This window comes from Larimichthys crocea, chromosome IX (genome assembly GCF_000972845.2).
Source record: "Larimichthys crocea isolate SSNF chromosome IX, L_crocea_2.0, whole genome shotgun sequence".
NCBI lineage: Eukaryota > Metazoa > Chordata > Actinopteri > Sciaenidae > Larimichthys > Larimichthys crocea.
In genome coordinates, this window is record NC_040019.1 from 9,922,430 (window position 1) to 9,939,474 (window position 17,045).

Sequence of the window (17,045 nt, forward strand, 5' to 3'; positions counted from 1 at the left end):
AAAATACAGCCTCCACTTTTGAGACCTTGAGAAGGCTGCTTGAAAAGAAAAAGAAAGGATGTGAGCAGTGAAATGTCTTCTCTTTTCAGCTGCTCCTGCTCATTAGGTTTTTCCAGTAGTTCTGAGTATTTATAAAAGGTTGCAAGACGGAAATTGAGGTAGAAAAGGAGATTAGAGACCAAAACATTCTCATTTTATTTTTTCTTGCAGGTCTTTTTGGAGTAAATCAATAAAACTGCCTAATATATAATAAAATCACAGAACACAAAACGAATGCCAAACTATTAAGACAGCAATCACATTATTCAACTTGTGTTTCAGAAATGAACAACTAAAGGCAAACCATTTGATATACAAGCAGTCGTGATCATTAAACTATGTTATATTATATATATATATATATTATTTATAACCTCTTGGAATGGGAGACGGAAATTTGACAGTAAGATGATTGTAACATACATAAAAATCAGTACCACCTTTGAATCATACTACCCACCATAAATAATGTTTAAAACATGTATAAGCTTTGTATACAAAATTAAAAATTATATTAATAAGATTAGAGGGATTAAATACAATGCAGTGTGTTCTAAGCTGATCCACAGGATTGGGATTGGGGCCAATTTTGACACGCCTGATGAGTTTCCAATACATTGCTTATTGTAAGCTATTGTGCTTGCTGTTAAAAACACCCCTTTACACTCTATTAAAACACCAGAAATGACTTGTACTACGTGTACTAAATGATGTAATGACTGAAATGTGCTTAAAACTGAACTGGTGTCTTGAGAAAGATCTCTAGTCACACCGAACCTGACATTGGGTTAATGGGTAAACAAAAATGACCAAATTGTTTGCAAGATGTCGCCTCATGGCCTCAGTAACTCATTCTACACTAGTGTGCAAGTGTTTCTGATTGACAGCATGATGCCGTTTTTGCCGTCGTTAATGTTGATACTGCACCAGATGGTGGGCTGACAAGCAAGAAATTAGACAGATGTATATCTTACCCTTGGCATCAAGCTGTTGGGGGGAAAAATGCAAAATCATGCGGAGACACACAGGGACAGACTCTGTAGGAGAACTATACAATCTTACTATGCAGTGGCTTAACTCTTGAATGAATGCAGATATTTTTTATCAACACAGTGCTGTATGATTTCTGTACGAGCTGTATGATTTAATGCCTTTACTGTTAAAGAACATCTCGATACGCTGCAGTGAATACAGATTGAAGTGTATGACAGTTTATCACCGATGGACACTGGAGTGACATTTGCGATGTGTATAAGTATTTCAAAACTATTAGGATGTTATAAAATATATATAAAATATATGTATTAAGGTGAGTGTTGTTACGCTACCAATACTTCAAAATGTTTCCCTTGTGAAATACAGGTTCATCAAGTGTAGCCTGCTTATTTTTGATTTTTTACATCCAGTAAGGATAATGTCATCAAAATAATCATAAAAGAATAGAATATTAAGAATAAAAGGTTACTGATGCTTAGTAGAATTGCATTTTTCAACAACGTCCTGCTGCTGTATTGCAAACATGTTGTGCTCCCTCTGCGAGATGGAAACACTAAAATTAATTTCTTAAATGGAACTGTCACTTTATGGATGATGGAACTGAATTTGTTTCACATCACTGAAAGAATATTGTAACAAACACAAATAAATTATCGCATGTAGGATTCACTGAGCAGTTAACAAAATATTTAGACTTTTCAGACCCATTTGCAAATGAGTTCATGTTCTTGATGATGGTGGGATCAAGTACAATACATGTTTAGACTTGGAGAATCATATGGAGGCTGCTGGATCTTCAGAAGCTCGTGTGAAAAGAAAACTACTACTTTGAAATAATATTGCATTTAGCTGTGGTTTATAATATCAGCAACAAGCATGAATAATACACAACTCCCCTTAAATGCTCTTAAGTCTTCTCTGATTAGCACAAATGTTACTAATTCAACCTGGGTGTCAAAACCGAAAACCATTCTTTTGTTGCCAATAAACATTTATATTCACGGGCCTATGTCAATCCAATTTTATTTGAAACACAATAAAACCAATGTTTAGCTGGTTTTAGTAAAACTGTGAACTGTTTTGTGAGACAGTTAAAGGTTTATAAGACATTAATGACCATCTGATTGCATTTTTCATCGTGGTCCACAATTTCCAAACATGTTCTTTCCAGCCAAGCACTGGCCTTTGAAAGGCACTTGGTGGCCTTGCATAAAGTACATGTGCAGATTGATTACAGAGCTAGACTTGCCTATCACACTCTACCATCTTGATGACTGCTGACAGTGCTCTTTTTCCTCCCTTTTTGTTGTGCTTATCACCGAATGAATTACTTCCTTCAAAAGGTTGTGTTGCATGATCCATGGTGACTGAGCAAAGTGAATATCTGTCCTCTGTCGCCAGCGGACATGTTCCCAGGTGGCAATGCAGATGTATGCATGAGCTGGCACAGGCACATTTACATTAGTAGTTACACACAAATGACACAACACACACACACACAAACTCGCATAAACATGAGCACAGCTTGCCACGGACGGTATATTTTCTCCAAGAATTATTATTCCAAATTGGGAGCAGACATACCAAGCTTTTGTGGATTAGAGACTGACCCTTGTAATCTGAATGACTTTAGGAGAGCATTTTGCAGCACTTGTTAGGCTCTCTTTTCTTTCTCCTCAGCACACACCATATGAGTGCTGTGCACCAGATTATGAAAATGGAGTATAACGTAATAAAAATACAAGGAGCAATCAAAGGATTGAAGTGGGCCGAGGGGGACTTAGAGGATTTGGATTATTAAGCAGAACACAACAGTGGAATCCCACTGGACCCAGACTATATCACAGCCAACAGTCAGAAACCACGGTTCTGGAACATCCTCTCTAATTGTCATCTGTCATCAAGCAAATCATCAAACCAAGTAAATAAGAGATGATGCACATGAGATCCTAAGTTTCTTCTGTTTATGTATTTTCCATTGGCAACCAAATGTCCACATACTATTCCCCAAATCCCAAATGTTGAAAAACTAAGTTTATCCAGCCTGTGCAAACTGATGCCACAGTACATCAGGTGCATCTGGGTGGATCTGTGGTTTCTCGATGTGTGTGTGTTTTAAGTGTTAAGACTCTTTCTTTTCACGTTGTAATGTTGCCTGTGTCTGGCAATTACATGCATAATCAGTCGCTGACTATGCCAGCCAAACATTTTGACCTCAAGCTTTTTTCTACACTTTCACATGCTGAAATCTCAAGCAATCCACTGCTTATAAAAATCCTAAAATTAGAACAGAAATGTTTGGCACCATCTGAATCGAAGTTGCCGAGCTGACCCACTCTAATTAGACACCTGCAGCAAACAACACAAAGTAAGTCCTGTGTACTGTATTTATCTTACAAGTGATGCCAGCACTTTTTAGCACTTATACGGTTTATATTTCCAGTGCACCTACATTTAGTAAAGCACGATTTCAAAACCTCATTAGGATATGAATTTGACAGTTTCTAGTTTCAGCAGTCAACATGGGGTGCCAAGGGTCGACTCATGACGGAGGAAACGCACGCTCTTATTACACTGAGCGATGCAAAAATTCTTACAGAGAGTAATTGCAAAACATACTTACATTATCATGGAGCACTGTGAATTATGAGGGATAATTGTAGGCCTCTCAGAGCATCAATTGTAAGATAAATGTCATAGGACTTCCTCGTGCCTAATTAGAGTGATTGAGAAGTAGGTCATTTTCAATCAAATAAAGGGTTATTAATTTCTTCCTAACAATATGCAAATCTTTAAATGTTCCATCATTTATATATTATTATATATGGCATTTTTCACAGAGTGTAATGTAAGTGTTGCACGTATCTGCTTCTTCTTATAATTAATAATATTTGGGTCTGTATTGCGGTGTCAATACAGCAAACATATGCGCTTTTTATTTTCATTTAAATAACCTGAGGTATAATGCGTGAAATAAAATCAAAAGTCTCTCTATCTCTTTGGACTCAGTCAGTATTAACTTTACATTAGCATTGCAGCCCTGTGAGAATGGAGAAGGAGAACTCATATGCATTAGATATCACCCTTGGATGTGTATTGACTGTTCCAGTTGTGCAATAAAACCACTTTCCACCGAGCTGATTTAAAATTATCACAGCATCTGGAGCTCTCATTATTTCCATAATTCCTCTAACTTGTCATGGGAGCAGTGCGTTCTCACTCCTGTTTTTTTTTTTTTTTTAAACCATACTGAGCAGAGTATATTTCTCAGCAACCAAACCTCATATTATACTTTGTCCCCAGGTTGTGTTTGTACTTGAAAGACTGAGCAGAATAAAAAAGACGGGGTTTGAAGCTGCAAGATAAGGAAAACAAGGGATGAAGGCAATAAGTTGCGTGAGTGGGACAGGGAAGAATACTGTAAGGTTGAACTGTCTTCATTACACGTCGCCTCTGCTGAGCCTTCCTAATATGCCCATCACCTGCCATTCTCTTAATGACTTGCTATTTCGGGATACATAGAAATGAAGAGATGTCCTCCTCTGTAATTCTCCAAGCCTGGTAGTGGAAGATCTCTGAGGACATTTTTTCTGTCTTGTTCATATCATATTACATGTGGCTACAGTGTTACTGAAAGTCACATTACAGGGGCTTCTTCTTCCTGACTGTTCGTGTAATTTCTCTGGTATATCTATAGCATTCCTTGTATGAATACTTAAAATAGTATTCTTCATGACAAAATATGTCTGTGGAAGCCATTCTTAATGCAACTCCTTTGTTTTAGATGATTTAAATGAGTTTTTTTTTTCTTCTAATTATAACCATGGCAGCCTCAAGTGCGTAACTCAACCAACACAGCATATAAAATCTGTTATGCTTGCTTGTGGCGAATGCAAATTAGATGTAAACTGCTCCAAACTTGGCTACTGCAGTCGACAATAATCTGGGTCATACAAGTTAAATTTTGCCTTACCTCACATGAGGCTCACATGAGTGGATAGTGATACGAGGAATAGAATAGTATGGCTGTGGCTGCTACACTACCACCACGCACAGGACTGCAGCATCATCAGGAAATATGCATACTGAACGCCTGTGTAAATCAGTCCTGAGTAACTGTATGGATAGGTGACCTTGTGAGGGATGCAGTAAGCACACTCCCCAGCAGGAATGCATACTTGCACACTTAATGCATGAATGAATATACAGTACACACGCCACAGTCAGACGCTCTGTCACGTGTGCACACTCACACACAGTCTCGATGGCATGCGGACCACACACACACGCAGTTATGCAGTTATATTTCTAATCGCACCGCTTCCTGCAAAATCACACTTTCCCACAGGATGACACTCCCTCGTAAAACTGACATTTTCTTTCCATTAAAACACCCCATTGGGCATCTTATTTTCATTCCTAAATGGCCCTTCCTCCCCACTGGAGTCCTAGCATGCAGCAATCAGATTCAACCACACAAAGACAAACAACCACATGTGATTTATTTCTATCAGCAAGGTATGATATTGTTCACAGTGGGAAGAAAACTCTCATCGTATAGACTATATATGTTTTTTTGTTTTGTTTTGCAAGCCCTCTGATGTATAATGTATGTGGAGAAATATGTCCCCATTATGAAATGAATTATTGTTCCTTCAAAAAGATTGCTAAAGGGAAAATGGCACACTAAGGCATCAGAGCTGTGCAGCCCAGTAGCCAAATGTAGCTGGGAAGGAAGTGAAAATAATGATGAATACGGAATTTGGCACGAGAAGGTACTGAAAAATGATTCACGAATCTGGATACAAAGGCATAATACCTCTATGCTGAATGGATTCTGTGACTTTTTTTCTATTTAATAAAACAGCTGAAATGCATTCACAGAGATAAATCATGTACAGCAGGAATCCCCATACTGTATGATCTCATTACATCGTAACCTCAGGCCAGTTTGTTCTGTACTTGAGTCTAATGTGTGCTTGTTTGTTTGTCTGTCTGTCTGTGTGTATATGTATGCCATAGCTTTATATAAGTGTGCACATGCACAGTCATCCCACATTGTGTTGTTCACCTTTTAGCTACATGTACATTTGTTCCTGACTTTTGTTCTCACTTGTATCTTCATTACACAGCTGCGTTTCAGGTGTATTTTTCAATGCACGAGGGAGGGAATGGAAAAAAAAACAAACATTGTTTTAGCCGATGTATTTCTGGATAGGTGAGTCTCAGGTAAATAACAAGGCTAAGATTTTGCCGAAGGCACTGGCAGCACAGGGGGGGATATGTCTTGGTTTTGATTAACGTTCACATCTAGCTGAGACCTCTTAAGCAGTGCAAAGGCTCAGGGAGACAGAACCGGGTATCAAGGATGAAAGGTTTGATAAATTCAGCCTGCCACTATGCACGTAGTCTATCAGTCCACACATTTAGTGGCAGGCAATTGGATATAGTCTGCAGGAAGGGCACGCACACACACACACACAGAAAGCTGTTTTTTGCCGTTTAACACATATCTTCTATTCAACTTTGGATCACTGATTGTGATTACCAACAAATTTTTACATTTCATATCATTTCAACAAAACAATCAGCGCTACTTACAGATCAATTTGTATATGCTCTTAAAAGCACTCTGTAATGTGTTTTCAGTATTCAGACCATTGCAGCTTGCACAGCATGTGCTACCTGTAGGAGTCCAATAACAATCAAACAATTGTTTGCATTTCTCACTGATGTAAAGAGTCGACTGAGTTTCTAATGAGAAAGCTTGGCATTAGCCTGTGCAGATGTCTGATGTCACCAAAGACTGATTGTTATACATCCTGCTGGCTGCCCTGATGTTCACGTACTGTTCTGCCGCCTCATTAGTAGTCTGATAATGACACAGTTAATCAAATAATGCTTGAAAAAAAATTATACACAGCATACATTTTGTTTTGATATGCTGCCGATTTGCATTTCAGACCAATTAAAGATTATATTGCATATTGTTTTTTTGTCTTTTATACATATCTACCCTGTAAACCATTTCATCACCCGTGTCAAATCAGAAACAGAAAGGGAGAATATTATGAGACAGATTTTTTTTTTTTTATTATTCCGTGGTATCCGCCTAAGTAGACGGAGATCTTATTTCAATCTTGCATAAAGTTGTAACGTCAGCATTCTATATAGAGTGCAGACATCATACTGAGCCAGACAGCAGCCTGCTACACAACAAAGGAGCAGACTTTAAAACCACATTATCTTTCCTGCTATTTGACTGACTTATCTATCTTGTCCTGTGCCTCAACTTCTTGAGTGAACGATCAAACGAACATTCACCAAAAAAAAAAAAAAAAAGCCTAACTGCTAACGTCAGTTTGCAGGCTAGATAGCTAATTAGCGGCTCAGCGGCAGCACATTAAACAGCATGTAAACGAACCTGCAAATGTCACTTCAGCCCAGTTGGATGCTGTTGTTGTTGTTGCTACTTTTCAATACCACTAACAGCATGCTGTCTGCCCGTGAGATGTAAGCTACAGAGCAAGTTACTTTGTCTTGCGTTGTCTTTGGCAGTGAAAAAAAAGAAAAAAGAAAAGAAAAGGTGCACCAGTGCACGGAAAGTTGTGATGCCCAACTATCAAGATCCTACAGCGTAATACGGCACTCAACAAAAACTGGATGATTTCATTGATTAAATCATACAATGTTGCGATCTGTGCAGTTGATTTAACTTTAAATGGATTTTGTTTTGGGATTAACAAACTGTTGCTAAACTTCACTTAGCTCCACTTGATCTGCATGATTCACTGGCCAGTCAAAGGCTAGATGTATTTATTCAGTATTTGGCTAGGCTTTATGTCAATTTACCACATCTTATGTAAGCAACCAAACCTGATGTTACATTTCCTCAGAGGAGGCTCACAGATTTGGTTACTGTTTTGTTTTGGTTCTAGGATAACTGTCATCCATCATCGGAAAACGGTTCTATGATATCAGGCGCAGAGCCAAAGAAAAAGTTGGCGGGAAACCATTCGGGACATTTTGTAGAAGGGATGGGGGACATCCACCAGCTTGTCCCTGATATCTGCACAACATACAGCCTCTTTTTTCATCAAAATCAAATACATTTTTGATCAGTGATGTTTTTTTTGTGTTTTTTTTGCTGTATTGGCGAATGGGCGCTCCCTGGGTAACAAAGGTTTTATCAACAAGGTTTTCTGACCGCATTTGTTTGCTTGATATTGAAGTCCCCTTTGTTGTACCTTGTTGCAGACAGTGCAAGAAAAATCTCCCATAGCGTAATAGACATGAAGAGCAATTTTTATCAAATTGCATCTATATCATTATTTATTTTGTGTTAATTTAATATTCTTTTAGGTTTTTCGTACAAAGCTGTGTTAGTATTAAGTTCAAAAGGTAGTACATGTTTTTGTTCGAGATAAAATAAATGGACTAATATGATATTCTACCATTATAACAATTTGAAAGGATTCTGTATCATGAGTACAGTTACTTTGATACTTTAAGTACATTTTACTGGTATCACTTTCACTATTTTTGGATCATGGCATTTCCACATTTACTTAAGTAAATGATCTAAGGACCTTTTCTACCACTGCAACCTCTGGTATCTGTACCCCCAGGGTGACAATTATCATCTCTGGAAATCTGTTTTTGATAGAAGAGAATATACATATTCCAATGTATTTAGTGTCAGAAAAAAAATCACATAATCAGCACTTTTATTCATTGCATCAGTAGTTTTATATTATGCCATCTGAATACATTTACTTGCTAATTTATGGGCATTCAGAAATGCTGAATAAAAAGACTCTTCTTGACCCTTGGGGGATCAAGTAAAATAAGAGCAAAATATTGGCACAATATCATAAATATGGCACAACACTTCTTTTAATATATTTTGGTTTTAAGGTTCTTTATTGTTGTTGTTATTTCTTATTATTACAGTCCAAGTTTTGAATGTAACTGTTTGTGTGTGTGGGTTATCTCTGAATGCAAAATGCTACAAATAAAGTAACTACTAGACAGCTGGTTAATTATCCAATTAATAATTTTTGAAAGAAGAAAAAGTAGGAAGATGTTAAAATTACAAATAAAATATATATATTGTGGACAAAGTGGACCAGGTTTTTTAACCTGCTTACTTGCAGATGGGGAATGGCTGCTGTATTGACACATGTTTTTCATCCTGATTGTAAGTTTGCACTCCAAAGCAGGTCTCACAGCCATACTGAATCAATATTGGAGGAGCAAAGCCCTTGTTCTCTGTGTTTATAGATCCATGCCTTCTGCTGGACTTTGCTTTCTCTGCACATTTTGATCACTGTCTGTCTGCTGGCGACGTGACTGGAGAACTGCAATTTATGCTGCCATTATTTATATCCGAGAGATACGAGAACACAAGTTTACCGTTAGATTTGAGATATATTATATGTGACGGTGATGCACATTTTTAATGACTAAAATAAAATAATTCAAATGGAAGCTGTTTTATGTTTCCACAAAACTTGTTGCACATGATCAACCTCTATTTTAAGCTCTTTAAATTCTCATTTCACCAATATTTTATGCTATTTAAAGACATGAAGATCAGTATGTGCATCAGTATGCACATCGAGATAGTGACTTATGGACATGCATAAGACTTTCAAGTTTTATGCAATGCAGAACATAGAGGACATAGGGAGACATTTCTTTGTAGAGAAGGTGCCCTGGACTCTACTTCCAGCCTATTAGGAAACTGTCTGCTGAGATGAGAGGATTTAATGTGATTGGCCATTACTGAACCAACCCTATTCTCTGATAATATATTCCCGAACAACACATTCATGCCAATTTCACCCTGTACCCTCTTTTCCACATCACTCTTGTGCCTGTAATGACCAAAATCGCACTGACTCATATGTATATTTGTGCCCTGAAATTACATATGTGTGCTTCTTTTCTTGGTGTTAGTTTGTGGTAATTTGATTAAACACAGATATGTGGAGAAATATGAATCATCTAGGTATGTAATCATATAATACTGAAAACAATATAAACTGATACCAAAAAAAGAAAAAAAGATACCAAACTAGGTTTTAACACTGGGCCCCTTTACAAGTCAGGAATTTAAGATTATATAATTATTTACTCATCTTAAGGTGCTTATAATTGATTTTCTTAATCAAATAACCACAGAGCAATTACACACACTGATCTGATTTTCTTAATCAAATAACCACAGAGCAATTACACACACTGATCTCTAAGCTTCTGTGGACCCCAGGGCAAATTATCATTTTGCTTAGTCAGTAATTGAGCCTAAAACCATGGATCATGTCGAAAAACTTGAATTCAGTGTAAAGTGCAACCTCCATCCAAGCAACTTCTATCCAAGCTAGGTAAGTTACTGGTGGAGTGTGTCAAAAAAAACAAAAAAACACAAAAGAAACACTGTTAAGTGCACAGCCTTTCCCACTATACAGTGCTTACTTTATGTTCTATGTGTACACATCCATGTTTGCTTCACTTGATAGAGCCTATTAAGCTCCTATGTTATCCTGTTAGAAGAGCCACATCCATTGTGAGTTTCAAACAAGTCATTACCAACTCTCAGAGGATGCAATACCTGATAGGTGAAAGACAAACTATCTTGCATGCCTGCTTTCCCATTAACTAACTCACTCAATCATCAATCCATTCCTAGCCCTTTTCCACACTCAGATGAGGCTTCACCTCTTGACATATGCTACAGGTCCATCGGTCTTGATCAGCAGACCTGCAGCCCACTCAGCTTTGCAGTCACTTTGTGTGTGGGGGTGTGGGTGGGTGCACACTGTATGGATACTCTCTCATCTCTACACCTCCTGCCTTCCCTTCCTGAGAAACTGACTCAGCAGCCACTGTCAGGTCTGCTTAATTTTGTCATGGTTGACTTCCTGCTACCTGGAGTCTCATCTGCCAGAGCCCCTTAATCCACTTGTCACTCACAACAACAAAAAGCTGGGAAGGTGCTCCTTGAATGAAGACAAGGAGGTGGAGCATTGGTGGGTGCATGGGAGCATTGGGTTGGAGGTTTTTGTGCAGGTGCACAGGCACAGGTGCATGGCAGCAGCTGTGGGACTTTATTTTCCTTAACGTATGGAACATTTCAACACTATTCCAAGACTATACCAAGAAGAAGCTCATAAATCATTAAAAGAAAAATGTCTTCCAAGTATGTTGTACAATACTAAGCAAATGAAAATTAACTAAATAATGAAAAAAATAAAGTGGAAAGTAAACAAAAAGAATCATAGCATACATTATGTTTTTTAAACCTTTAAAAATAACCTGATAAAGTCACCAGTCATACATACATTATAGGCCCTGTTTTGCATATTTTGCTTAAAGAAGCATTCATGCAGATTATGTGAAAGACATTTGCCCAACTCATATTGCACTTTCTCAAACTTTTTTTTATCAGCTGTGCGAATTACAATCACAGTAACTTGTATTAAAAATGCATTTTTATCAGTGCTACTTTTCCCAGACCCACTGGCAAGATGGGCACCAGCCTTGCAGTTGTTGCATTCCACTAACTCAGGATGAAGACATGGAAAGAGGATTGGCAGGAGTGGGTAGTCCTGAGGATGTTTGGTGATGTAGAGAAGAGATAAGTTTAAATTAGTTTTCATGGATCTCAATAGTCTGTGTGCGTCCAATATGCCTGCAGGATACATTCCTGCTGATGTGCACTGAAAAAAAAAACTAGCAGTTTGGTTAGAATATCTACAAAAAACAAGCAGATTGATGTGCACAGATGGTTGTCTGGTTATTTTGCAACAGCCCTGTGCTGATTTGCCTTATTTAAATAAGATAGCCACATTGGATTAAAGTTCTGTAACTGCACTTTGTTTTGATAATCTGATTTTTTTTTCTCCAGATAAGTAAAACTTCTAAATATAATGGCTGTTGCCCCCAGACAGCTAAATCCAACTGAATGAAAAATAAAACCCTCAAAACAGCTTACATGCAGTTATTGATGGATAATACAACCCATTAATCTTTAGCTCAGATGAGACTTCACATGCATCATTGGTAGATTTACATTTAAAGGGTATTTTTGATGATGTTGCAAGTGTTACAAATATCAACAATCTTGTTTGGCACCATCTCAATTTTAGGAAACTTCCAGTCCCATGAGCTGTGTCATCACCAAACAAATGTCAAAATATTATTCAGCCCATAGATGAAAAATTGTAAAATGTTTTTTTTTATTTTTACTAGACAACTGTGCATGATTAATTGCATCTATACCTTCGCTGAAGTACAAATCTCATTTAGCAAGATTCATCTTGTAAGACAGTGGTCAGGAGGTCTCTAGATAAATTGAGACATTGTCCCACATCATCGTTAATAATTCATCTTTTCAAAAAGGCCATGAGAGCCAAAATCAGGGGACAGACTTGAGTATATAAGTTCAGATGGTCTTCTTGATATTTGCTGCTGCAGGATGAAAGTCTTATACAAATACATGACATTCCAATTTCTTTGTGGTGCAGGCCTATTTTCTCATCTGCAATCTGCTTCTGCTAAGAATTGTGTGATTGCAGACCCATGGAAAACCGAAGAAGTCTAAACAATTATGATCACCTGGGCTTGAAATTAACACCAGCTAACTCGCTTGGCGTAGGTAAAATGTGACTGCGGCAGGTAACACAATTCTACCTGCGGCTTTGATGTCTGAGGCTTTCTGACTCTACTATTTCCATAGTTTGAAAACTTTTCTGGTAGGCTTTAAAAATTGTGTGCTTTTGTGTATTTCTCCAACACCTTCTTGGTTTAAAATAGAAAATAAACATTGTTGTGTTCACTGCACAGTTGTCTTATTGTCCATTTCTGGATTTTGTGTTGTTGAGTGTGAGATGCTGTATAGTAAATGTTTCAACTCTAGCCACAGCAGAGTAGTGATTTTCTTGTAGCAGGAGTGCATGTTAAAAGAGAACTAGAGAGAATGAAATTTGCATAGTAATTATGTTGTTTTTGTCACTATACTGTTGTAAACATGTGATTTTTTTGTATGTGTGTTGTGATATATTTGGCATATTTACTTGGACATGAACGTACTTGGGTGGAATAATACTAGATATACTATAACACATTTCACAGTAATCAATGCTTAGGTGCTCAGAGTTACAACTATACTGGAAGCATAATAAAAACAAGCACTCCCTGCTTCTGAACTGCAGACTTGTTAATCAAGTTGACGTCTTCACAAAACAAAACACCCCAGAAGCAGTGCTGCATAGTCAGGTTCACTCCAACCTTAGTTTTTCAGTTGTGGTATATGTATTAGCTTGGAAACTAGGTGCATATGAGCAAGGTCATACTGTGGCAGACAAGAGATGTTGCCCTGAGCCCCTGGGCAGTATTATTTATTTGTTATACAGGTATACACATGGAATTATAATGCTTATCGCTGCCTGCTTGGTATTGGACTGATGCACTATTCACAGCACTACATGGGGCCTGAGTTGTTGTGGCCATGCTGTGTAACAGTTTGTTTTTTCTTGCAATAAAACTGCCTTAAATGCTTAAAAGTCAGCAGACATTAGAAGACATTTATGGCAGAGAAGGTCAAAACTATAGAGGTCATATCTTTCTAAGTTTGGTTGAAAATTCATTTGACAAAAAATAATTTGATTTGTGTGTCACCATTTGAAAATTACAGAAGCCTGGAAAGGACATGGAGAAGAAAAAAAACAGTGGCAGTGTAGTTTTGCATTATCTCGCAAATATTTGCGAGATCTCGCAAAGTTTGCAGCTGAGAGCTGCCACTGACCTGCAGCAGCAGTTGCCGCGGTTATGGGTATCTGTTGTAGTTATGTTATTGTCTGACTATTATAGCAGTTGAGTGATTAATTAAGAAAACCTTGCAAATTAATGCAGAAATCATGTAATGGAAATGCTTCTTCCAGTGAGTTTAATACACTGTCGACAGATACTGTGGTGTATCTGATCAAGCACTCGGTGTTCGACTATTAGACTGCAGCACTCAAGGTGTGCGGTGATTGATTACTCCTGTGTTGTTGTAAAGTTGAGCGGCCACTAAAGAGCACACAAGTTACAGCCTCGCCTCCGTGTGTGTTATTTAATATAACCACGATTCACACTATAATAGTCAGACAATAACATAACTACAACAGATACCCATAACAGTGGCGGTTGCCCTCAGACACCGGCAACTGCCACTGCAGGTCAGTGGTAGCCTCAGCTGCAAACTTTGTGAAATAGCGCAAAACTACAATGCCACTGATTTTTTTTTTTCTCCATGTCCCTTCCAGGCTTCTGTAGATAATATGATAACAAGGCCAACTTCAGTTTTTCTGATGGAAGTCAAACCTCGTTTGATGAATTATTTATATTAATATTATGAACAATGTATCGAGGGAACAAGAGAGTCCTTCTGTGTTTAGTTAGTATATTACAGTTTTTAGTTCTAAACCTTATTCCTTATTCCTTAAGCCTTAAGCCACATCGCCTCCCTTTTCACCTGAGACCTGAATGAAAATTTGGGCTAATTACTGGAACATGCTCACAGGGGAGGGGTATTCCAAAACTCTGGCCTATTTGGTTTAACTTGATGTTATTTATATTTTATATTTTACAATTGCTTTCCCCAGCCCCCTGTCCCTATGTGAATAAGCTTGTGAATGACCGCGACTGACAAGCAGTTGCAGGCAGCAGGCTCCCACAGCTTAAAAATCTCATTTTCTGAAAACAGATTAGAAAGAAAACAAACAAGTATGAGTCATTTGTTCAAATCTATCAGCGAGGTTCCTGTGTGTTCATTTTAAATATTTAACTTATGTTGAGCTCCTTCTAGTGAAAATGTTTTCATATGACACTGACTGTGTATACAGGAAGAAAACATTGAGAATCACAGAGATTACAACTCAGTCACATATAAGTAAATATATGTTTTACAATTCATCTGCTCCTGCTCACATCCAGTCTGTGGAAGCATCGTCTGCACACCGTCTCCTCTACATGAGTTTGTGAATTTGTGCATTTAAAGTAGCTTGTGTACAATGCTACCTTACAACTTATGCCAATTACATTTAATTAATTTGTATTATACACCTTCTTTACGGTGTTTTTCTGACTGTCAAATCACATGGTTTGTTGACAGTAAACTATGTTTGTGCTTCCTCCTAACAGGCAACCTCTTTCTAATAACTGTTTCATCACATTAGCAAAGGTGCAAGTAGCGCAGTATTCTTGAAAAAAAGAAGGAAGGTTGGGTATGAGTAAGAATAAGTCTGACAACAGAGACTACTGTTGACTACTGAGAAGCAATGTGAAAGTGATATTTCCTTAACTTTAGCTTTAAGGACTATCTTCCGCTTCTCATAATAATGTAGTTTTAGTTGTCATAGGAGTTGTTGTTTTGGAAAGCACTCACAAACACAGACTATGTTGTTTTGTCTCATGAGTTTTCTCTAATTAAGGTGAAAAAGATTACCCAACAAGGCACACATGCTGAAAATATATACTAAACAGATTATTATTAATATAATAAATGCTATAATGTTAATGAATTCTAATTTATATGAAAAAAACAATGTCCAATGCACAATTTCAATTTATTCTGAAATGCAGCTGTGTAAACTGCATACTGTATAAGATGTTCTGAAATGCAGCTGTGTAAACTGCATACTGTATAAGATGTTTCATCGCACAACAGTGTCAACATGACTTAGTAAATATGTGCTTTATATGCATGTTCAGTATGCACCAACCTTGATGGCGTTGGTGGAAATTTGGATCTCATGCAGCTTCCTCATCGTCCCGTCACGGTCAATGAAGTAGGACGAGGCCAGCTGATGAAGAGCTTCCACGTTTTGAGTAGCGTTGGCAAGCTTCCTGTCCAGCTTGTTTTTGGCCAGATACATAGTCAGCGCTTCCTCTCCTACAGGTAGCATAAGGACATGAAAACATCATTAGGAATATACGTACGAAGAATACAAAACAAAAGTTTGGACACAACTCTTCAACTCTTATCTGTGTACAATCTACATTGTAGATCAAGTGAAGGCATCAAAACTATGAAATAACACACAGAATTATATGGTAAACAATAAAGTGTTAAAAAGTTAACAAATTGTGTTTTTAATATTTAATTTTAGATTTTTTCAAGCAGCCACCTTTTGCTTTGATGACAGCTTCGCACAATCTTGGCATTCTCTCAATCAGCTCCATGAGGTAGTCACCTGGAAAGCTTTTCAATTAACAGATGTGCCTTGTCAAAAGTTAATGAGCGGAATTTCCTGTCTTCTTAATACACTTGAGACAATCGGCTGCGTTGCTCAGAGGAGTTGGTATACAGTAAATAGCCCTATTCAACTACTGTAGTAACTACTACTAACACTATGATGAAACTGGTTCTCACGAGGACCACTCCAGGAAAGGAAGACCAAGAGTTACGTCTGCTACAAAGGATAAGTTCATTAAAGCTACAAACCTCAGAAATAGCCCACATAGATGCTTTATAGAGTAGTAGTAGTAAGAGACACATCTCAACATCAACTGTTTTGAGGACACCTTTATGGTTGAAATGCTGCAAAGAAACCACTAGTGCGGGAGACCAACAACAAGAAGAGAGTTGCTGGGGCCAAGACACAAGCAACGGGCATTATAAGAGTAGAAGTCTGTACTTTGGTCTGATGTCCTCAAATAAGATTTTTGGCTTAAACCACTTTGCATCTTTGTGAAATGCAGGCAAGGTGAACTGATGGTAGCTGTAATTCCCACCATGAAGCATCAATAAGGATGTGCAATGGTGATGGGGTGTTTTTCTGATGACATTGTTGGCAATGCATTCAAAATTCAAGGCACACTTAACCAGCATGACATATAACCCCATCTGGTTTCTGCTTCGTGGGAATATCATTTGTTTTACAACATGACAATGACCCAATGCAGTGCTGTATCAGATGACCTGGCCTCTACAATCACCTGACCCATACAGCCAGCAAGTG

The 17,045-nt window shown here is 37.8% G+C and overlaps 1 protein-coding gene across 2 annotated transcripts in view; it reads right to left on the reverse strand.

Annotated features, from left to right (window-relative positions):
• The window catches only part of brinp1 (bone morphogenetic protein/retinoic acid inducible neural-specific 1), a 141,085-nt gene that overhangs the window by 34,007 nt on the left and 90,033 nt on the right, over nucleotides 1-17,045 (reverse strand). For both annotated transcript variants that reach the window (XM_027282113.1, XM_027282112.1), the window contains one exon: nucleotides 15,807-15,976. In XM_027282113.1, coding sequence (XP_027137914.1) covers nucleotides 15,807-15,976 — 170 coding nt within the window. The remainder of the gene's footprint in view (nucleotides 1-15,806; nucleotides 15,977-17,045) is intronic.